Below are 24,328 nucleotides of genomic sequence, written 5' to 3'. Positions count from 1 at the left end.
TCATTATGGAGACTTGGAAGAGATACCTGAGGAAAGCAATGTAGACGTCCTGGACAGTTTTAACATAAAAAGATTTGTCACCGAAAGTGGAATTATATTGCAGGTCAATCACTTACATCTGCATATGAAAAGTGACCCTAGCAACTGAAACGGCAAACGGCCTAGAAAGTAGCTCGAAAATGAGATAGAAGGCTGACAGTGTCCTCAAAACTATCCTTTTAACTCTTGCAAGGCCACAATAAATTCTTGAAACCTCGTGCTTTTTTTTAACGCCAATGAGCTTAGGGAACTGGACTGTCTTTGTCAGAATGTGTCCCTTCTACAGCGCGATTTTCTTTTTAAAAATATCCCCGTCAAATCGGAAAGAAGTTACTTTGTGATGTTTTACTGTGAGAAGTGTGCAAACAAGTCAACTTAAAATGCGAAGTCTGCAATCCATACAGGATGTTCTAATTTTCGTTCCTGCACTCCTTTTCCTTCATAAATTCAACAACAGCGAATGTAATTTTCACTGTGCAGCGGAGTGTGCGCTGATGTGAAACTTCCTGGCAGATTAAAACTGTGTGCCGGACGGAAACTCCAGTACCTCGTTGGTACCTTTTTTCCAGGAGTGCTAGTTCTGCAAGTTTCGACGAGATACTGGCAGAAGTAAAGCTGTGAGGAGGCGGCGTGAGTCGTGCTTGGGTAGCTCAGGTGGTAGAGCATTTGCCCACGAAAGGCAAAGGTCCCGAGTTCGAGTCTCGGTCCAGCACGCAGTTTTAAGCTGCCAAGAAGTTTCGACAACAGCGAGTTTTAAATCGAAAAATCGTTCCACGCACCCCCCTCCCCCCACCCCCCCGACTTAATCAGTAGTATGCAGTAATGTGTGAAGTCGCCATACTCTTCGTTCATTGCTATTTAAAACTGTTGCAGCTGACAACGGAATAATGGATGCGACTTCAGAAACGTACCACCAATTTCTTCAAGTGCTGCATGCTTGAAAATTTAGCGCAAAGTGCTCCTTGATGTACAGAGGAATGAAACTCGTCTGTAGATCGTTGTAATTTTTTGCTCTTTCATTGTCATCTAAACATTTAAATTCTCTCTGCATGCTACTGTAATGTCGTTTCATAGTAAATAATCTGTATCCATCGCTTATGCGAATCTCTCTCTTCTGTCATTTCCTCTCGTTTTGAAACAAATTGCCGCTAGACCTGTGAACGTCCTTCATATCACGAAAATATAGCGAAGGGTAAACGGCGCTGACGCTACGATTCTGCTGAGCTCAGATTTGTGCCAACCGAAAAATACCGCACCGCAATATTAAATGAAATTTCGCTCTGTTTCGGGTACTTACTAGAAAGACCGAGCAAAGCCGAGTGACACACACACACACACACACACACACACACATACTGCACAAATGATGTTAGGCATGCTGTCGCAAATTATAAAGACGAGTAATATTCTGGGCACCTTAATGGGCACATATGTCTCAATAAGTAATTAAACCGTGCTGCGCATTCCGAGAGTTCATTAGCCACGAGTTGCATCACCACTAGTGCTTTCGAATAGGTGGCAACTCGCCTGTATGGGCCACACGAGCTGACTCATATTTACGGTGCTCAGCCACACGAGTAGCTGGACCACCACGCCTCTCATCCATCAGGAGGTGCTGGAGTCAGGCGCTAATCTCGCCGAAGAGTTTCGTCTTGAAATGCATCACATAACTAGGCTGGTGACGGCTTCTCTTGTACCATATTATTCTTTTTCATCACCTGAATCTGTGACGGTTTTAATGGCTGCAATGCATCTGATCGCATTGTATGAGTGTTTTTATGTCTGAAATGCAGAGGATACATGTTGGATACATATATGATTCGTCTACCGTACTGGAGCTGGTGGCTGGCCATTAAAAAGACTCGCTAGTGCTCGTTTAATACCTGCCACCTCTCCCACACATTAATCTTCCGTGGCGAATTTTAAAAACATAGGACCTTGACATTTAGGCTCAGTGCAATTGCTCAAGTCTTTCTCCGAAGACGAGTGTACATCTGAGGTTTTTGAGATTTCCATCGAGACAACCGAAACTATTTAAATAATGGTGGGTGGTGGTGGTGGGACATAAGTGTGGGACATTGCACAACTTTTGCCTTTTAAACTTAAGGAAATTTTGAATTTCCGTTCTTTTAAACTTAGCACAGGTGTCCATCTTGAATTTTGAATTTGCTTCCGTTTTTCAACATGGGATAAAGCATATGTCTGCTTCTTCCATTTTCAAATTTCCTCGCCATTTTAACTTAGGTCACATGGGTTGTGAAATCAGAGCAGTCGTGAGTGTGACTACAGCGCTATCATAAATAACGTAATAGTTGTGGGAATCGGAATCACTGTCCGAGATTTTGAATATCCCACAGTTCTTAGCGCTGGGCAAGTGGGATTTTGGATTCTGAAATTGGGACTCATTACAGGAGGGTGGCAGGTAGCATGTTACTGGAGAGTAGAAAAAAATGGCTCTAAGCACTATGGGAACTAACATCTGAGGTTATCAGTCCCCTAGAACTTAGGACTACTTAAACCTAACCACCCAAGGACATCACACATATCCATGCCCGATGCAGGATTCGAACCTGCGACCGTAGCAGCCGCGTCGCTCAGGACTGAACCGCCTAAAACGCTCGGTCACAGCGGCCGGCCTGGACAGTAGATGCGATCCCTAGTGTGAGTGGCACTTTTTAAAAATCAACAAATGAAATCATTCTAATCATATACCAGTGGCTGTGTCACCATATATGTTTAACCACAAATCATTTTAAACTGAGATTTTACACCGTTTAAAACCAAAGTCAGATTAGCTTTTTGAATGTCCCAACATTATAAAACGTCAGACTGATGGTTTACATTCTTTGTGCCTGCACATAAGTACATTAGCACAAGTGAGCTGTGAGGTCGGAGTGGTGGGAAAAAGTATGGATTTTTTAATTTCCAGCCATTTCAAACTTAATGCAACTGGCTGTCTTCCACCATCTTCGACTGTGTTATCAGGGGGTTGGTGGGGACTAATTACAGAATAAATGTGGCAACATCGCATGATATCAGTGGCACAGTTTGCAATATAAATATAGATTGTTCTACGAAAGTAGGCCAGATCTTTTAGTGCACGTTGCCTGTGTGCCTAGCCTCCATACCTGAACTTGCTTTCCCCGAACACTGTTTTGTATTTGACAGAAGAGAAACAGCCGTCGTGATGACTAAATACAAAACCTTGAACAGCTGATGACCATTCATGTAAAACAATGAAACGATCGGAAACTCTGTTTGGCCTTAACGTGTAAATATGTGGTGTATCTAAAGGTAGCAAGAGTTACACACACGAAACTGATGGAAACTTGACACTTCGTAGCAGATCGGACGAAGGCAACCTCTACTAGGGCTTGTTCAGACGATAATCTGCCACCAAGGTACTTCTCATGTGTATGGCACGACTTAGACAAATATTCCGTTATTGCTTTGGGTTCCGGTCAGTTTCATTGTGTCACAGTACGTCATAATAAGTGGATTAACTTCCATTAATCTCTAACATCGTCATGATGTTCGCAGAATTTACAAGGACTAGTGTACCAACTTAAGAGATAACGTGTGGCTATGCTGCTTTTATTCGAGTGAGGTATATTCTGATAACTCTGAAGGAACCTTACGAACCACGGATCACTTACCGATCCTCATGTGTACATTTAGCTTCTAATACCGCATGACAGCAGGGAATTAAACATATGCTGGATCGTTTAGCCTTTTGAAACATCGTTTCAGAGCTAAATTATTCATATCACTGCACGCCCTTACATTTAAATGCTCCATAGTAACAAACAGTACGATGATTGTGTATTAACGTATTTTTGTGATGCAAATAGGAAACAGACAACACTAGAGTTACTCACCCCTGGCACGACAGCTGATCGGACTTTTCCATGATTTGGACAGAAGGCTAACAGGAGCGCTGGAACACAGACAAACACATGTACTTTAAACCAGTGCTTCTACTGTAGAAACGTTATATATAGTTAATACGTTTAACATATGCCACCCTGGTATCTCTGTTTCTGCTGTTTATATGTACAACATGTTATCGATTTCAGAGTTGTATGATTTCATATTCAGACATCAATACAACTGTCTATACTGATGTGTGAAGATGGAGTTACATAGTGAATCGGTAACATATTGTATGTGCAACCAGCAAAAATAACGACAGGTGATTGAAATATTGCGAACATACATTATTAATAAACCCAGGTGAATGGCCAAGAACTCCGTTTTTGATAATGGATCGCACAGAAAAGCAGTATACAACCTGAAAACAGACAAAAAATTACAATATCATGAAGGAATGGTTCAGAGGACATAAAATTAGTAACTGCATACGAAAAATGAGTTACATCTTCTAACTGATCATCATCATTACCGTTCATCTAGCGTCTATTACTCAACAAAGTCCTCCTCTAAGTCGAGTTTGGTAGTCTAGTGCTGTAGGGCGAGCCTGGAGACCGTAAAGTCGCAAGATCGAATCCCGGAATTTTCCAGTTTGCCTTCAATCTGACCTTCACCTCTCAGTGATGTGTAGATGTATCACTAATGACGCATGGTTTGGATTCCAAGTTAACTGTAGGTCCACTTCCTCTGGTAGGATTACTGGGATAGGTTAACGGCACACAAGTCGCTGAAGTGGCGTCCAGTTGAAAGAACTTGGGAACCGGAGGATAAACGTTCCTCTTGAGGGACTCGCAGGTAGCCTTGTCATACGACTTTCCTTTACTTCCTCCTCTACAATTTACGGCCTTCAGCTAATCGCTGCAACATGTGTTCTAACGCAATCTAGCCACTTCTATTATGACAGACAAGTTCCTGCTCCTTCTAGTAGTTTCCCTCCATTGCTCATTGAGCTGCCCTCACTCTTTGAATATTTTTAATGTTTGAAGTTGACTTAACGCTACCACAACTCTAAACTGGTAAAACACATTGGTTTTAAACTTTCCTTTCCGGATGCGTCAGATTGTATTGAAAATCCTATTTAGTTTACGAACAACAATTGAGGCTTGTGACTCGGAAGCACTCTATGAAACACACAGACTCTGAATAGTTTTCACTTTAGAATTCCACGTCTCATTGTCGCAAGATTAATCCGGTAAAACACATTGGCTGTAAACTTTCCTTTCAGGCGCATCGGAATCTGTTGAAACCCTCGTTTAGTATACCACCAACAGTTGAGGCTTGTGACTTGGAAGTACACTGTTGAAGACTCAGTCTTTCAACAGTTTCCGTAATAAAGTCCACGTCTCACTGTTGCAAGTCCAAACTGGTAAAGTACATTTGTTGTAAACTCTCCTTTCTGGATGCATCAGACTTTCTTGAAAAACCTATTTGGTTTACAAGCAACACTTGTAGCATGTAACCTAGAAGTACACTGTTAAGCAGTTGTGGGCTGTTAGCTTCTTTTCTTGTCAATCCAGTCACTGTTTTCATTGGTCCTAAATATAAAAATTCCTCACCTGGTTGTATTTCCCTTCCGACATATTGACTACATATTATTTTAATCCTGTTGAAATTAATTTTAAAGCCTGTTTCTATCAGCCGTTGATGAACTTCATTTGCACAGTATCGTCTCATCAGCAAAACGGAAGTGTTCCATTAACGCGTATTCCTCACTCGTTTTCCCAATTTGAGACTCTGAAGCCTTCCTCTAGAACTGATGAGAATAGATTTTGTGATATGGCAACTCCTTGTCTGACTTCTGAAAAATTTAATAGCAACTATTGCACTGACGGATGTTGTTGTTGTTCTCAGTCCGAAGATTGGTTTGATGCAGTTCTTCATGCAACTCTATCCTGTGCAAGCCTCTTCATCTCCGAATAACTACTGCAACTTACATCCTTCTGAATCTGCTTACTGTATTCACCTGTTGCTCTCCCTCTGCGATTTCTATCTTCTCCCTTCCCCCCTCCTCCATCCCCCCCCCTCCCCACTTCTCTCCAGTACTTAATTGGTGATCCCTTGATGTCTCAGAATGTGTCTTACCAACTGATCCCTTCTTCTAGTCAGGTTGTGCTACAAATTTCTTTGCTCCCCAGTTATATTCAGTACCTCCTCATTAGTTACATGATCTGTCCATCTAATCTTCAGCATTCTTTTGTAGCACAACATTTCGAAAGCTTCTATTCTCTTCATGTCTACACTGTTTATCGTCCATGTTTCACTTCTATGTACGGCTACACTCCATAAAAATACTTTCAGTAAAGATCTCCTCACACTGAAATCTATACTCGACGTTAGGAAATTTCTGTTCTTCAGCAACGCTTTTTTTCCATTGCCAATCTGCATTTTATATCCTCTCTACTTCGGCGATCATCAGGTATTTTGCTGCCAAAATAGGGAAACTCATCTACTATTTTAAGTGCCCTAATGTTATTCCCTCAGCCTCACCTGCTTCAGTTCGACTACCCTTCGTTTTCCTTGTTTTACTTCTGTTGGTGTTGAAGTTATATCCTCCTTTCAAGATACAGTCCATTCCGTTCAGTTGCTCTTCCAAGTCCTTAGCTGTCTTTGACAGAATTACAATGTCACTGGAAAACTTCAAAGTTTTTATTTCTTCTCCCTGGTCTTTAATTACTGCTCCAAATTTTTCTTTTGTTTCCTTTATTGTTTGCTCAGTGTACAGATTGAATAACGAAGGGGATAGATTACAATCCTGTCTCACTCCTTTCGCAACCACTGCATCCCTTTCATGCCCTTCGTCTTATAACTGCCGTCTTGTTTCTCTACGAGCCTTTCGATCTGTGTATTTTACCCCTGCTACCCCCAGAATTTCAAAGACAGTATTCCTGTCAGTACTATAAAAAGCTTTCTTTAAGTCCACAAATGCTGTAAACGTAGGTTTGCCTTTCCTTAACCTATCTTCTAAGAGAAGTCAGTATCGCTTCGCGTGTTCCTACATTTCTCTGGAACGCAAACTGGTCTTCCCCGAGGTCGGCTTCTACCAGTTTTTCCGTTCTTCTGTAAGGAATTCGGGTTAATGTTTTGCAACCAAATTGCTCTGAGCACTATGGGACTTAACTTCTGAGATCATCAGTCCCCCGGAACTTAGAACTACTTAAACCTGACTAACCGAAGGACATCACACACACCCATGCCCGAGGCAGGATTCGAACCTGCGACCGTAGCGGTCGCGCGGTTCCACACCGTAGTGCCTAGAACCGCTCGGCCACACTGGCCGGCTCATCAACGAATGTTTTGCTGCAGTCGTCTGTGGGTAGAAACGTTCAAATTAACAGCCACCAGTCTCCATCCGTCTGTTGCATCCCCACTCTCTCAAAAATCCCTTGAGTCTCTTCTTGAAACTCGTTTCTCATTTCAGATCGCTAGACATTTCGTCGCATGTCTCAGAGCTCCAAGTTTGGATTTCCGTTACGCCTCTCTCGTTTTTTCTCAAGAGATTAAGGAAACACAGGATACTCGTAACTATCCACTCCGCTAAGGCTGATGGTACTCGATATGGTGATGGTCTGCTGTTCGTGAACTGGTGTTGCTATTGTCACTTTTCTTAAGGGTTGGCTCACGTGGCTACCACTGCTGGGCCACTGGTAACTTCTGGTTGAGGAATGCAGAAGGTAATTTAGTTTAGTAGTGTTTATCTATTTCAACGATTTGTGAATTTTCCTCCTCTCTCTTCATCGTTTCCGACCCCTGTGAAAGAGAGAGAGAGAGAGAAGATGAAAAGTGAAATAAAACACAGCATAAGAGTGAGTATGGATTGCGTTTCGACTGTAGTCTGATTAGACGAATTCAGACTAGGTTAATCTCTAATGATTGTACTCTGTTGTATTTTGACAGCACTCAGACCATCAGCGTGTGACCCGACAAAGCCCAATCTATTCTCCCTCCTTCCCTTCCCCCTCTCTTCTCCTTCATGAGAATGAGAGTACCGGACCTGAGTCGTGCTTCGGTAGCTCAGTTGGTAGAGCACTTGCCCGCGAAAGGCTAAGGTCCCGTCTCGTTCGGGCACACAGTTTTAATCTGCCAGGAAGTTTCATATCAGCGCACACTCCGCTGCAGAGTGAAAAATCTCATTCTGGAAACATCCCCCAGGCTGTGGCTAAGCCATGTCTCCGCAATATCCTTTCTTTCAGGAGTGCTAGTTGTGCAAGGTTCGCAGGAGAGCTTCTGTAAAGTTTGGAAGATAGGTGGCGAGGAACTGGCAGAAGTAAAGCTGTGAGTACCGGGCGTGAGTCGTGCTTCCGTAGTTCAGTTGGTAGAGCACTTGCCCGCGAAAGGCAAAGGTCCCGAGATCGAGTCTCGGTCGGGCACACAGTTTTAATCTGCCAGCAAGTTTCATATCAGCGCACACTCCGCTGCAGAGTGAAAAGTTTCATTCTGGACACACACAACAGTTTTCGGAGATGTTCTAAGGCGGGCGCGCACACGCAAACACACACATACATGTACGCGAAACAATTTCTTAAGTTATATGCAATCCAACGACAACTAATGTTATTTCCTAGAAGGCGGCACAGTCGTGATGTCACATTTTTAATTATAGTGAGCATTAATGACGACACGAACCAGATGACGACTATCCTTTCCATGTTTTAGAACAGAAGATGCATTGCGCTTTGCACATAATCGTCACAGAGTACTTATTTGTCACGAAGGTAGAATTGTTAGTTTACGGAATTATCGGTTCCGGTTTTTCTTCTAGTGAAACATTTGTAGAGGTACAGATGGTGGGATCTGGCAGTGACCACAGACTTGCACTGTCATCCCGACGGTGAATAAGTAGAGAGGTTCGTCAAGGCGAAGAATACCCGCCTCCGCGACGTTTGGAAGCCGGTGGACGCTATTTCGCGGACGTGTTGCAAGCTGCATTGTATGGAAGAGAGTCAAGGAGTGATGCGCCGCCAGATAGCCCGCTTTCCAAGTTCCGTCACTTCTAAAAGTCTGGCTGTGACGTCACGCCGCGCCTCCGTGTCAACATAGGAGATGTGTTTTCTGAAACAGACAATCGAGTCAGCTGAAACGGCCGTGATCGTACGAGCCCACAAGTGTATCATATCAGGGGGATTTTACGGGTGTTACGTGAAGGTAGGTCAACCGTTAGCGATTTAGTTGTTCTACATCTGCATTTACCTACGTTCTCCGCTAGCCGTTGTAAGTGCGCGGCGGAATGTAATTTATACCTTCACTGAATGATGCTTCTGTAAGAATCCTAAAGTCAGCCTTAGCAGACATTGATAAAGTGATAATTGAATAGACCTAATGTGCTTCACAAAACTCATATTATGCCATTTCAAAGAATGAAAATATTTCAAATGGCTCTGAGCACTATGGGACTTAACTTCTGAGGTCATCAGTCCCCTAGAACCAGACTGATGACCTCAGAAGTTAAGCCCCATAGTGCTCAGATCCATTTCAACCATATAAATACACATGTTAAAATACTTTCCTAACACCTGCATGACTAGTCTGCAATTAACACTTAAGTGTGTGGCAGAGGTTTCATAAAATCACAATCAGACTATACCTCGACCGTTCCACTGTAGAATGGCATGTAGGGAAAATTAACCCCTGAATCTTCCTGTGCGAGCTCTGATTTCCTTTATTTTATGAGATCATTTCTCCTATGTTCGCTTGTTTTGGCTCCTCTTCCACAGAGTGAAGTTTTTGGGAAATCTGATTATGGCACTTGCCGTGTTCTCGTTAGCGTACATGGTCATTTGTTGTGCAAGTTCAGCGCAACGTAGTTGACAGAGTTTCCGAGCTATGAGACAAGGTTTAAAGGGTGTGTGTCTTGCTTTATTCAAGTTTTTTCATCTCCGCGTTTTCTAAAAGATTGTGGGACTTTTCTTATTAAATTAATAGAGGTATTTTCTATAATAATCGTGAGCTCTCTCTCAGGAGTGAGTTTTTCCGATTTCGTGAAGTTTTGCAAGCTGATGTCCTTACTGACTGCATATAGAATTTGACTTTTTCTTATTACATATTCATGGATACTGAAATCTTTATTTATGTACACCACAACCGAAACAACATGACTAGTATGTGTGGTAGGAAGGAAGCGTGCCTTTTAATAGAGTTAACGTAGGAATTTTAGGCGCGTCCATTTTCATAAACAAGCTGTGTGGTTCGCGAGCCAGATACAGCCGACATTTGCTGGTGGATAGGCCTTCAGTGGCAAATCGCGCTAACGAACACTCCGAATGTGTTGCAGGCGCTGTGCCTTCGTGACGATGGATTCTCCTTCCGTGTCCAGTGGACGATTTAAGCCTCTTTGTGAGATACTAACTCTCTAATATTATTTATTTAAATATTTATTTAATTAACCTGGCAAGATTAGGGCCATGAGGCCCTCTCTTACATCTAACTAGGCATTCTAATTATTTCACACTCATATGTTTTAGTAGGCATGTTAAACTACATTTAGTACAAAAAGTGAAATAAACAATTACAAAGGCACACTTGGAGAAATACATACATATAGAGTTTATATTCGTAGATATAGACATTATGAAAGAGACAGGTTTTAAATAGGAGTGCTAGCAGCATGAAGTATGATGGAGACTGATGGTGAAAAGGAGGAGAAGAGTAGAGACATGTTGGAACGTAATTAAGGAAATATAAAGGAAAAGAAGACTGCGTGGCTAATAGAGATAGATGAAGAGGAAGAAGAGAAAGGAGCAAGACAGGAGACGCTAGCTTTGCTATTTGATAGGGGAGGGAATTGGCCTTGTACATTAATTTCGTGGAAAACCTTATGAGGATGATAGTAGGAAATGCTTCAACTTCTTCTTAAAAGCAGCAGGGGATTGAATTTTGCGTAAGGTAAGGGGCAGTTTGTTCCAGAGGCGGACTTCGTGTTTCGATTATGATGGCATGACAGGTGTTTAATCTCTGAAGCAAGGTACTGGGGTGCTTGCGCGACGAGGAGTCGGTGAAGTAGACATAGAGTGTGATAGTCACGCAGTTTGTCCGGCCACAGCCACCCTAGCTGGGAGCATGAAGCACTAACATGATCATATCGGCGAATGTTGCAGGTGTAACGTACACAGGCATTCATGGTTAATTCTAGCCGTCTTTTGGTTTCACTTCTCATGCCTTGTTGAATTACATCATAATAGTGGAGGTTCGGTTCCCGGCTGGGTCAGGGATTTTCTCTGCCTCATGATGACTGGGTGTTGTGTGATGTCCTTAGGTTAGTTAGGTTTAAGTAGTTCTAAGTTCTAGGGGACTGATGACCATAGATGTTAAGTCCCATAGTGCTCAGAGCTATTTGAACCATTTTTTGGAGGTGCGGTAGAACGAGTGCTTGCACGAGCTGGCGTTTCAAGTCCTGTGGAAATACGTTCCGAAACTTTCTGAGAGCATAGAGACAAGCGGACGTCTTCTGGTACACTGCGACTGTATTCTCCGCCCAGTGGAGATGCTCAGCCAGAGTTACACCCAAGTTCTTAACTATTTTCTGATATGATATCGGAATACCGGAAAGCAGAATAGGAGGCAGCCGTTCGCGGTAATCTGAACATATTAATTTCTGATGGGCTATTAAGATTACTTGTGTCTTTTTTGCATTTAGTTTAAGCCCCAGGTTTTTCACCCATGTTACTACTGAAGACAGATCATCATTCATCTGAGCGATTGCAGTATTTATATCTCCAGGTCTGACGCTTAGGTAGATCTGGAGGTCGTCGGCATAGAAATGATATTTACAGGAGGACAGAGCTGACGAAATATTGTTGACATATAAAGAAAACAAAAGTGGTCCTAAGACTGATCCTTGTGGCACTCCCGATGAGACACGTTTCCAGGAGGATTTTTCATTTACGCAGACAACGCATTGCTGTCTGTCTTTCAAGTAGCTTTCAAACCATCTCATTGCACTACCTGAGAAATTAAGCTGTTGCATTTTTCTGAGCGATATGTCAAAGTCAACAGTGTCAAAAGCTTTGCTGAAGTCTAGTAGCGTCAATATTGTTGCCTTTCGGCTGTCGATGGCATATTTCAGGTCATCAGTTACTTTAATTAGAGCAGTGTTTGTGCTGTGATGTTTACGGAAACCGGATTCAAATTTGTCATATAGGCTGAATTCATGCAGGCGTTCAGTGATTTGATCATGAACAATATATTCCAGTGCTTGGGAAACAGCAGGCAGTATGCTAATTGGTCGGTAATCACTAGGCAGTTGCGGCTTTTCGATCTTAGGGATGGGTCGAATTATGCTTCTTTTCCATGCAGTGGGGTATATTCCGTTCACGAGGGAAAAATTAAATATGTCGGTTAAGACAGGTACTAAGATATTGGCAGCATTCTTAATCATGGTTATGCTGATACTGTCATTGCCTATCGCATCAGAAGAGATTCTCATTATTGCTTTTCTTGCCGTATTTATTGTTACATATTTTAGATGGAAGGTATCGTTGTTAGTTATCCAGTTAGGAGATTCTTGTGGACGGTAATTATCAGCCGTGCAGAGAAGACTTTATTTAACTCGCTAGCTGAGACATGAAAAGCAGTTTCCGATTTTGCTTTTCCGACCCCCAAGCTACGGAGATTGTTCCATTGCGTCGTGGGCGTCAGATTGCTGCATACAAGGGAGCGAGCGTGCGAATGTATTGTTTCACCCTGTTCCATAGTTTTCTATATTCTTCGATACGCTCGGGTTTCGAGTCTGCCTTGAAACGCCTGTGGGCAGCATCCCTATTATTCATCATTTGACGTAAATCAGCTGTCAGCCATGGAGCAGGAGATTTTCTTACACGGATTTTGCGTACAGGTGCATGTTTGTCATAGAGGGCAGTGAGTTTATCACCAAGTTCATTAATTTTGCCATCGATTGTAGGTTGTCTGATTATTTGATGCCATGAGATTTATGAGCAATCGGCTATTAGAGCGTCAAGGTCAATACGTTTCATGTTCCTACAAGTTATGTAACGCGATTTGATCTTTGGGGGCTGCACAGGGTAGGCCAGGAATATCACATCATGTGCTGAGAGGCTGGGGCCGAAGTCTGACCAACATCTCTTACTTTGTCAGTCTGTTTCGTTGCGATTACGTCTATAAGAGTATGACTGTACGCCGTATGGTGTGTAGGTTGTAATGGAAGAATGTTCATGCTATTGCAACTAAACAATGTTCTTAGGTTTATTGCGGAGGGAGTGTCTCTTAGCAGATCTATGTTCAAGTCACCCATTACGATGACATGTTCGTATTGACACTGAAGTGAATGTAATTCCGGCTGAAAGGAACTAATTTTATCTTCATGACTCATGTGTAGGAGGATAAAATATACTGAATGACTCTTCTAGGAACGTACCATGTTGGAATTTTAACAGGAAACCATACCGTCATACACAGCATACCTCTTACAGAATCTACCACTGGTGCGGTTGAGCAGTTCCGTGAGGATTTCGCGCTTGCTAATCCAACTCGTGAAAAAAGTGCCGTTCTCTTTGGATCTTCTCTGTATCCTCTATCAGTCTTACGTAATAAGGGTCCCAGATGGAGAAGCAATTCTCTGGGATAGACTATAGTTTCTGAGAATACTTCTTATGAATCTCAGTATGACATCTCTCTTTCCTACAATAATTTTTTGTGGGATACTCCACTTTAAATCGTTCTGTACACGTAATTATAGTTATTTAATGGAGTGGACTCTTTCCAGTGTTTGTTTGGCAATCCTGTAATCAAATACTAAAGTGCCTTTCCTCCTGTTTGTGAGTAATACGTTACATTTCATTACTTAAGACGCAGTCGAATGAAAGCGAGATAGATTGGAAAGAGTTAGTGGACTGTTTATTAGTTCAAAAGTAATTGCAATAACTGTTAATACATTTGTACCACTGTGAGACAAGACGCTCAGTGCCTGTATGGAAAAATGTTTTGATTACCTACGGAACCGTTGATTGTGCCCAGGCATGCATCCCCTTCGTCCGAAGCAAATGTCTTTCATCAGGGATCCAGAAATGTGGAAATCGCATAGGTAGAGGTCGGGACTGTACGGAGGATGTGTTACGACTTCCCAGCGAAACTTGTGCAGCGTAGTCGAAACAACCTAGGTAACATGGGGGCGCGCCCTTACACACCGCCCGCATCTCGTGGTCGTGCGGTAGCGTTCTCGCTTCCCACGCACGGGTTCCCGGGTTCGATTCCCGGCGGGGTCAGGGATTTTCTCTGCCTCGTGATGGCTGGGTGTTGTGTGCTGTCCTTAGGTTAGTTAGGTTTAAGTAGTTCTAAGTTCTAGGGGACTGATGACCATCGATGTTAAGTCCCATAGTGCTCAGAGCCATTTGAACCTTACACACCCTCCATCGAGCCCCCATCTCTCCATACTATTTTCATACTTTTTGAGTCCTGAAGAAAGACATTTGTAGCCGTCGATTGGCTTTGGACGAAGAGGTACACGCCTGGGCATGGATCTGTAGGTAACTGCAACATTTTTCCGTGTAGGCGTTGACCGTCTTGTCTCACAGTAGGATAAAAGTATTAATATATACGGTGATTAGTTTTAAAATAATGAAAAGTTTCGTTACTTTTTTCCATCTGTCTCGTTTTCATTTGAGTGACTCTGATATTGAGGGTCAACCACTAATCCTTGTACCAAGCATCGATCATGTGCAGGTCTTCCTGAATTTCGCTACAGTTTTCTACCGTTGATTCTTCCCCATATATATCAGCACCATTCACAACATTCTTGTGGACCGTCCGACGTTATCCACTAGCCCATCAGTGTATTGGTTGTTTTCTCTCTGTATCAAACATCCTTCCCACAAATACATCACATCATTTACCGCCCGATGCTTTCTGCATGGTAGTACAGGGTGTTTCAAAAATGACCGGTACATCTGAAACGGCAATAAAAACTAAACGAGCAGCGATAGAAATACACCGTTTGTTGCAATATGCTTGGGACAACAGTACATTTTCAGGCAGACAAACTTTCGAAATTACAGTAGTTACAATTGTCAACAACAGATGACGCTGCGCTCTGGGAAACACTATAGTACGATATTTTCCACATATCCACCATGCGTAGCAATAATATGGCGTAATCTCTGAATGAAATTACCCGAAACCTTTGACAACGTGTCTGGCGGAATGGCTTCACATGCAGATGAGATGTACTGCTTCAGCTGTTCAATTGTTTCTGGATTCTGGCGGTACATCTGGTCTTTCAAGTGTCCCCACAGAAAGAAGTCACAGGGGTTCATGTCTGGCGAATAGGGAGGCCAATCCACGCCGCCTCCTGTCTGTTTCGGATAGCCCAAAGCAATCACACGATCATCGAAATATTCATTCAGGAAATTAAAGACGTCGGCCGTGCGATGTGGCCGGCCACCATCTTGCATAAACCACTAGGTGTTCGCAGTCGTCTAAGGCAGTTTTTACCGCCACAAATTCACGAAGAATGTCCAGATAGCGTGATGCAGTAACCGTTTCGGATCTGAAAAATGGGCCAATGATTCCTTTGGAAGAAATGGCGGCCCAGACCAGTACTTTTTGAGGATGCAGGGACGATGGGACTGCAACATGGGGCTTTTCAGTTCCCCATATGCGCCAGTTCTGTTTATTGACTAAGCCATCCAGGTAAAAATAAGCTTCGTCAGTAAACCAAATGCTGCCCACATGCATATCGCAGTCATCAATCCTGTGCACTATATCGTTAGTGAATGTCTCTCGTGCAGCAATGGTAGCGGCGCTGAGGGGTTGCCGCGTTTGAATTTTGTATGGATAGAGGTGTAAACTCTGGCGCATGAGACGATACGTGGATGTTGGCGTCATTTGGACCGCAGGTGCAACACGGCGAACGGAAACCCGAGGCCGCTGTTGGATCACCTGCTGCACTAGCTGCGCGTTGCCCTCTGTGGTTGCCGTACGCGGTCGCCCTACCTCTCCAACACGTTCATCCGGCACGTTCCCAGTCCGTTGAAATTTTTCAAACAGATCCTTTATTGTATCGCTTTTCGGTCCTTTGGTTACATTAAACCTCCGTTGAAAACTTCGTCTTGTTGCAACAACACTGTGTTCTAGGCGGTGGAATTCCAACGCCAGAAAAATCCTCTGTTCTAAGGAATAAACCATGTTGTCCACAGCACACTTGCACGTTGTGAAGAGCACACGCTTACAGCAGAAAGACGACGTACAGAATGGCGCACCCACAGACTGCGTTGTCTTCTATATCTTTCACATCACTTGCAGCGCCATCTGTTGTTGAAAATTGTAACTACTGTAATTTCGAAAGTTTGTCCGCCTGAAAATGTACTGTTGTCCCAAGCATATTGCAACAAACGGTGTATTTCTATCGCTGCTCGTTTAGTGTTTATAGCCGTTTCAAATATACCGGTCATTTTTGAAACACCCTGTAACTGCACCACTAAGTGGTCTACACCTGCAGTATATTAACCGTTTCGTGTCCCTACGTCCACGCTTCAACACACTAATGTGCTTCACAGGGGAAATTAAGCATTAGTGGCTTGCTCTTGCCACATGTACGTGGAGGTATTAACCAGCCTAAAAACATACTACTCTTAATTGCTACAGTGATTAGACTGCAAATCAGTGTAATTTTCAGTACACTGTCCTCAGTCAGAAATAAATACGTCTCTACTTATACTCGTTACACACTGTGTATTTCCAACATTAATAGAGTTTTGACGCTCCCCTGGGACTCACCCGAAGATACATTTACATTGTAAGATTACTCTCCACGAAGTATGCAAGGAATTCTTCAGTCGAACAACAAGGCTCGTCTGATATTCTGTAAACTTGTACCTTTTTTTCATTAAACCGCAGTATGATACTGTATAGAACTGCCTAGCGCCTTCCAGAAACCGAGGAAAGGAAGGAAAATTACGGTTTAATCTCCCGTCCACGTTGAGGTTGTTAGAGACACAGAACAAGATTGGAATATTATAAGGACGGGGAAGGAAATCGGCCGTACCATTGTCAATGGAACCATCCTGGCATTTGGCTGGAGTGGTTTAGGGAAATCACGGAAAAACTGAATCTGGATGGCCGGACACGGATTTAATCCGCCGTTCTCCAGAATGCGAGTCTAGTGTACGATGGTTGCTCAGAAAGTAATGCACGGCATTTTTTTCTCATCCAAAGACAATGCTACGATTTCGAAACGTTACGTATGTATTATTTGAAGTCTCCTGAGTGAGCGTGCCAAGTTTCCGTCACTTCCGACAGATAGCGTAGATACAGGACAGTTTCAAAATGGCGTCTGTAGGTGATGTACGTTACAAGCAACGTACCGTCATTGAATTTCTAAATGCAGAGAAAGAAACTGTGAGGAATATTCACAAACACTTGTGCAAAGTCTATGGAGCATCTGCTGTCGACAGAAACACAGTTAGTCGCTGGGACAGAGGGTGGGGTCATCAGAAGGCGGTTCGGTGGAGCTCCTCGATTTGCAGCAGTCGGGGAGAACATCCACGGCTGCTAAACCTGATACATTGCAGCGAGCTGATGTCATTCGCGAGGACATACGCATTAGGACTCGGCAGTTGGTGCTGCATCTGTCAATCAGCAAAGGAAGTGTGGATGCAATTATCCGCACTCTTGTATAATCAAAAGTGTGTGAAAGATGGGTCCCGCGGTGTCCAACGGTGGATCACAAATCGCACTGAAAATACATTTGCCTCGATTTGTTGAAGCTGAGGGGCGGCCAACTTGTCCCGTATTGTGACAGGTGATGGAACCTGTGTACACCATTTTGAGCCCAGAACAAAACGACAGTCGGTCGAATGGCGCCATTCCCACTCACCACAGAATAAAAAATTCAAAGCAACTACTTCCACCGGTAAGGTCACGATCACCGTATTCTGGGACTGTGAAGGTGTGATTCTCATTGATGTGATGCCAAGAGGCGGCACCATTAATTCAGAAGCGTATGTCAACACATTAACAAAATTCAAGACGCTCATCCGGCGACTTCGGCGCCACAGCAACCCTGGAGAAGTTTCGCTGCAACATGATAACGCTGTGAGGACTGCTGAACACATTGCAAAACAGAGTTGGACAGTGTTACCCTACAGCCCTACCTAGCCCCTTCAGACTACCACTTGTCTGTGCCATTAAAGGATGCCATTCGTGGAAGACATTTTGAAGACGATGAGCAGCTGATTCACACAGCGAAGCACTGGCTCCGCCAGCAGGATAAGGGTTGGCACCTACAGGACATACACGCCCTTGTTTCGCGCTGGAGGAAGGCCATAAAACGAGATAGAGATTACGTGGGAAAATATGGTGTGTAGATAAAACACCATTTTCCGTGTGTGTAATTCTCATTATGTTCAATAAAGAACTGTCGAAGAAAAAAATGTAGCGCATTACTGTCTGGGCAACTCTTGTAGTAACCACTGCGACACCTCACTCAGTGGAAATGAAGGAAAACAGCAACATTTTGAGCGCCGGTATCTTCTGCTTTCTGGATTTCGCGGATGAAGAGTGCGAGAATTGCGGAATCCATATTGATCTCTACAGAGAAGTTTTTCGATCTCAGAAAAAAAGCCATGATTAGCGAGTTTCAGAATTCTCTACATACGTTAAAGGTTCTCTAACATTATTGTCGTGCTCATTGCGCGAGATGTTTATTGGACAATGTGAGATTTAAAATAAAAGTGTGCTAGTTGACATTTAATGACAGTGACTCTTTACCTTTCTTCGTCGGCGGAAAACATAACTGAGAGAAACAATAGTACGGATATGCACCTGCGTTCGTATGGCAATGCAGTCTCGCGACCGTTAATGTACATCCAGTGTACTCAAGCTATCACTGCAACGATCTGTACCACAGAGGCTCAGCAAGTGCGGGCACAACGCCAGCTGACTGCTCTTTGCTGCTTCCTGTACGCAACACACCACAATCTCGCCTGGGAGCTCACACTGTCGATTGTGTTACGTATAGCTTAACCTTTAACGTGACACACCGTCATTTAACACTGCTGTGTGGTTTACTTCGTAGCAGGATAGGCGTTGTGTCATTCTTTAGAGTCTTAATTAACTGGCAAATATTTGAGTGCGGTACCTCTAGGATTTATCTAAGGTATACCGATTATATTAGTTATTCTTTCTTCGATACTGCAGATGATCATTTTGTTGACTGAGCCATGCGAGTGAAATGCGGAACGCGTGCGAATTGGTGCGATGATTACCGCACTGGGCTCGCACGGGCTCGTGTTCATTCGATTTGCCGTCCTCGGTTTTCCTAAACCACTTCAGCTGAACGCAGAAAATGGTTTCTTCCACAACCCTACCTCGTGCTCCGCCATTAATGACCTTGTTGTCGACGGGTCGTTAAATCCTAATCTTCCTTCCTCCTCTCGGTAGCAATATCCGAATTAAAAATTCCAACGTCTAGTTCCTCTCTCCTACTACACAAGTCAAGCTTTATATGAGGGAGTGGAGGGGAGGGGGTGCGGGATGTACCTTCAACTGGAAGAGCATTGCCCTCGAGAGCCAGAGTCTGGTATCGAGACTAGATTCGAGAAACAGTTAATCTGTCAGTGAATTCTGTTGCAGAGAACTCTCCATTGCAAAGAGGAAAATCCACGGTCAACACTGATGACACGAAAGCAAAGCGTAGTAACGTCAGCAGGAGGCTGCAGGAATAAAAGTGCAGTTAGTTCGCTTGTGTGATGAGATTGGAAATACAGTTCGCGAATATTTAAAGAAGTTCTTATTTTTTGGTCAGTTATTGAACTCACAGATTTCCGAGCAATCAGTCCATATGCCACTGTTTAGGATCGTGTTACGTTGAGAGAGACAAGGCTGTTGTGTGTCTCAGACTCATGACATCACCCGCGGAGAGACTGGAATGATTAATAATGCTGAGGAGCAGAGACGCAAATGACGAAAAACAACAGTGGCAGCCGGGCTACGTATCGGCCCGGTAGTAAAGGTTCTGCGAGGACTGTCAGCCTGCTTTACGCTGTCATTTGTAATTCCTGCACGGAGCAGGCGGGAAAGGTTAGCTGGAGCCGACAGCGACCTTCCCAAGGCGCGCCAGCTCGCTGATTCAGCGCGGCCTCAAACCCACACGCACCAGTTCTGCGCCTAATCGTGGGCCAGCAGGAAGCATTAAAAGCATTCCTTCTACACAGTCGTGACAGCGAAAATGATTTACCTAAGGCATTCGACTGTGTAAATGGCAACATTCTTTTGAAGAAGCTTAAAGTCTGTGGCTTTCAAAGTACAATAAGTAAGGGATTCACTTCATATTTAACTGAAGTTATATTAGGTTGCTCATGCAGCTTTCATGATGGATCTTTTTCTGAGTGGGAATGAATTATTACTCGTGTTCCATAGTAACTTCCCCTGTCCTTGCTATATATAAATGATCTTCCATTTTATGTTGATTAAGAAGAGACAGTGCTTTTTTACCGATGATCCACACATCAAAATAGAGTTGAACAGAGGTGTAATAATAGAAGCAAAGATAAAAGAAATATTCGTAAAAAAATTGCCTGGTTCTCTGTAGTTGGTCTGTCATGCAATTCTGAGCAAGTTAGGATTAATCATTGTTAATAGTAACAGAACATGGGGGAAGAAAATATGTAAATCGTAATTTTCGACATTCCTGGCCTTGAATACCAAACAGAATTGGAATTGGAAATTTCATTGACCTAACGCCTGAGTGAAGCAGCACTTGCTCTACCCGTGATTGCTGATTTTGGCGTTGATACCACCAGAAAGTTGACTTACTTTGCAGCATTTCATTCATTAATGTCTTATGAGATAATTTTCTGGTGTAATTCCACACTTAGACACAAAGTATTCGTTGCACATAAACGTGCTGCAAGTATAGCAACTAATTTCCCTCCTTGAACCTTATGAAGACAACTATCTAGAAAAGTAGGCCTACTAATTCAACGAACCACGTATGAATTTCGTTACGGTGGCTATTCATTTTGAAAGTAATAGTAACAGTCATAAACGTAACATTGGTAACAAAATCGGCGTCCGTTAAGCGCAACTTAATCTTACTCTTGCATAGTATGTGACCTTAACTCATGTCTGAGCCACTTTCGTTTTCTTGATTACATTGTATGTTTGCCTCTAATGTAGATACACTTCAATAATGTATGGAAGACCTTAATGCAACACGAGGTCTTAAAATGGCTGGGTTGCAGCAACCCATACCAGATATCGGATTTCATCTGCTGTGTACTAATGTTGTCATATGTGACCTCACATCTGTGCAATATATGAACACGACTTTCAAACTACAGAAAAGAGCCATAAGTATAACAACTAAAAATAGCAATCGAGCTCATTCTACGTATCTGTTAAAAAACTGCAGATTTTTACTACCTTGTGTGAGTACATTTGTCAACAACAACATTTTCTACCAAAGAATAAAGTTGTACAAGGAGATCTGAGATAACTAAAGCGAACTTGTTTGAAAAGGTAGTTAAAAAGTGCCTTCTAAGCAACACATTCTATACCATGAAGGATTACTTAGACAACGCAGAGTAGAAATTTGGTGAAAAAATGTAGCACAAGTAAACATTTATAACGATAATAAAAAAAATCAATCATTTCACATAAAACTTTCACTCTATTTCTTTCCTTACCTTATTTTTTCTATTCTGGATAACCTTACACCCATCTATGCAATGTATAATACCACATTGTCCTCTTTCTGAGCTCAACATCTTACACATTTAGAAGGATGATTACTCAGGGTTTCAGGCAAGCAAATGGAAAGCTGCGGCACACAACATGAAAACCAAACATCGTTACTATGGTTCTGATGTCAGGTGATAGTACGTATAATGTTACATTATTAAATGAAGTATGTATAGAGCGTGCACTGTGCGCAGTGACTGGGAATGAGAAATGCATGAACAGTGTGACACTAGCCATTACATTATTGAATATCTTCTGTGCAAAACAATATTTTACACCAGGGATAAACCGAATTAGGTAGAACCATTTTTAACAGGGTGACCTTATATTAAGGATGATGGAGTATTCACTCTTAATCCAACCATCGTCTTTTACGTTTTCTGGGGTGTCCCAAGGCAAATGCTAAGATGGTTCCTATTGTAAGAGCACGGCCTCCGCCATCCTTGTCAAAGTAGAACTGTAACTATGTAAATGCGTGTGTATACGAATTACGTTATTTCTGTTGTTCCCAAATTGTAATACCGTGACATGCAACATGTCAAATACTATTGTAAAAGTGATAAGTGGAGATATAAAACTACTGCTGCAACTAATAAAAAATACAACAGAACACTGACAACATCTATCCTGCATCAAGATTATTTCTTGGGATGTAGCTGAGGTGGCAGACTGATAGTAAAGTAATGCGAGGTCGAGGTTAGATTGAACGGTGACAGGTTGGTAGTAAGCGTAGCCAACAAATGTAATATCATAAGAATAACTGCAGTTCAAGTAATGGCGTCGCTGGTCAAAACAGAATGATAGTATCGGAATGTTCAACATTTCGATTAAAAACAGTTATAGTAAGATTAAAATAATGTACCGTAAACACATCGATAAAAATGAACGAGTTAAGAACAAAGTCATAGAGCCACTTGACGAGTTATTAGCATTAGAGTAGTTGAAGACGAGACTGGAAACATTGCTAGAGAAATAAACAGAAGAGTAAGAATTGCATGGAGTAGGGTTTTCAAAACTAAGCTTCCCATCAGTTTGAAACGAAGAGTTTACAATTAATGTATATTACCAATTTTGATTTATGACCGTCAGATATGAACTTTTAATGTACAAATCATTCAAGAACTTAGTGTTTCTCAGGGAGAAATCAGGAGATGCGTGTTGGGAATTGCTGGGACTGATAGAGAAATAAACAGACTGTGGTCAGGGAACAGGCTAGAGTGGAAGATATAATTATGACCGTAATGAAAATCAGATGATTAGCGGAACATAATGCGGCTAAAAATAAGTGAATGCGGATGATTAGGAGAACCATTCCTGTAATTTTCAAATACAGTATTAATGGTACGCTGGTTTACTTAGTAACGTCGATTATGTGTCTAGACGTAACATTGTGTAACGACGTGAAGTGGAACGAGCACATAACGTCGATTGTGGGGAACGTGAATGGCCGACTACTGCTTAGTGGGGAGTTCTGGGAAAGCGTAGCGCACCAGTAAAGAAAGCAAGTACATAACGATTGTGCAATCCATCCGTGAGTACTGCTTGTGTGTGCGGAATTGCCATCATATCACATTAAAGGAACACACAGAAGCAGTTCAAAGGCGTTTGTTAACGGTCGGTTCGATTATTAAGCTAGTTTTAAAGAAATTCTTCGCGAACTCAGACGGGAATCCTTGGAGGAAAGCTTACAATCTTTCTGTGACACACTGTTGAGTAAGTTTAGAGCAGCGACATTTACGACAGTCCGCAGAACAATTCTATTTCCTCCGGTGCAAAGATAAAATAATGGAGACTGGGACTCTTAAACAGACGTACGTGAAATCATTTTCCCCTAATTCCATTTGAGAGAAGAACAAGAAAGAAAATGCCTAGGAGTTGCACAAAGTACAGTGCATCAGCCATGGCACAGTGGGTTGCGGAGTACGTAGGGAGATGTAGATGTGAATGATAGCGATGAGGTAACGAGACGTACAGTATTAGGCAGACTACGCGATGCAAGGGGACCTGCTAGTCAAATGAGTCCGAGCAGTGGCTGAAACACTGGGCTCGTATTTGGTAGGAGCGATTTTAAAACCACTGACGGTCCACTCGGATGTAATTCATATCTAGTGAATTCCTGGATCGTTTCTCGAAAGAGGTTACGGCTGGTTCCTTCGTTTGTTCTTGCCCAATCCGAGCTACTCGCTTTCATCTAGACGGGACGTTGAGCTTCCTGCCTCATCCTTTCCGCTGGAGACCTTGGGGGGTCTAAGGTTGCCAGACCCGTTACGTTCACATCACGAGTATGGAGCGAGATGTGGCGAGCATTCGCTGACAGGGTATGGCTAGGAAAGCGGAGAGAGCCCAGTGCGGAGAAAGCTGTCTGCTTTCCGTCCCCCCACACGCCACACACAGGACACGTCCTCTCACTGACCGCTGTCTGCCAATTCGACTCTAGCAATGCCGGCGGCTGGGTGCTGGCCTACTGTCACAACCTAGAGCACCACAATCGGTCGTGTATTACGTTGCGCACCTGTCCGGACTACAAGTATTCGTGTCAACAAGGTTGAGGCTCAACTATTGATCACAATGACAATTGTCGCTGTCGGCCGAGCGGTTCTAGGAGCTACAGTCTGGAACCGCGCGTCCGCTGCGGTCGCACGTTCGAATCCTGCCTCGGGCATGGATGTGT

General features: G+C 43.0%; 1 protein-coding gene across 1 annotated transcript in view; it reads right to left on the bottom strand.

The window, feature by feature from the left end:
• Window positions 1–24,328, bottom strand: part of LOC126298614 (uncharacterized) — a 421,534-nt gene that overhangs the window by 106,503 nt on the left and 290,703 nt on the right. Inside the window, 1 exon segment of the mRNA XM_049990020.1 lies at window positions 3,918–3,976. Within this exon segment, the coding sequence (XP_049845977.1) occupies window positions 3,918–3,976 (59 nt within the window).

The sequence above is a fragment of the Schistocerca gregaria genome, chromosome X (assembly GCF_023897955.1).
Source record: "Schistocerca gregaria isolate iqSchGreg1 chromosome X, iqSchGreg1.2, whole genome shotgun sequence".
Taxonomy (NCBI): Eukaryota; Metazoa; Arthropoda; class Insecta; order Orthoptera; family Acrididae; genus Schistocerca; species Schistocerca gregaria.
The sequence above is the reverse complement of the archived record's forward strand: the minus strand, read 5'-3'. Positions and strand labels throughout refer to the sequence as shown.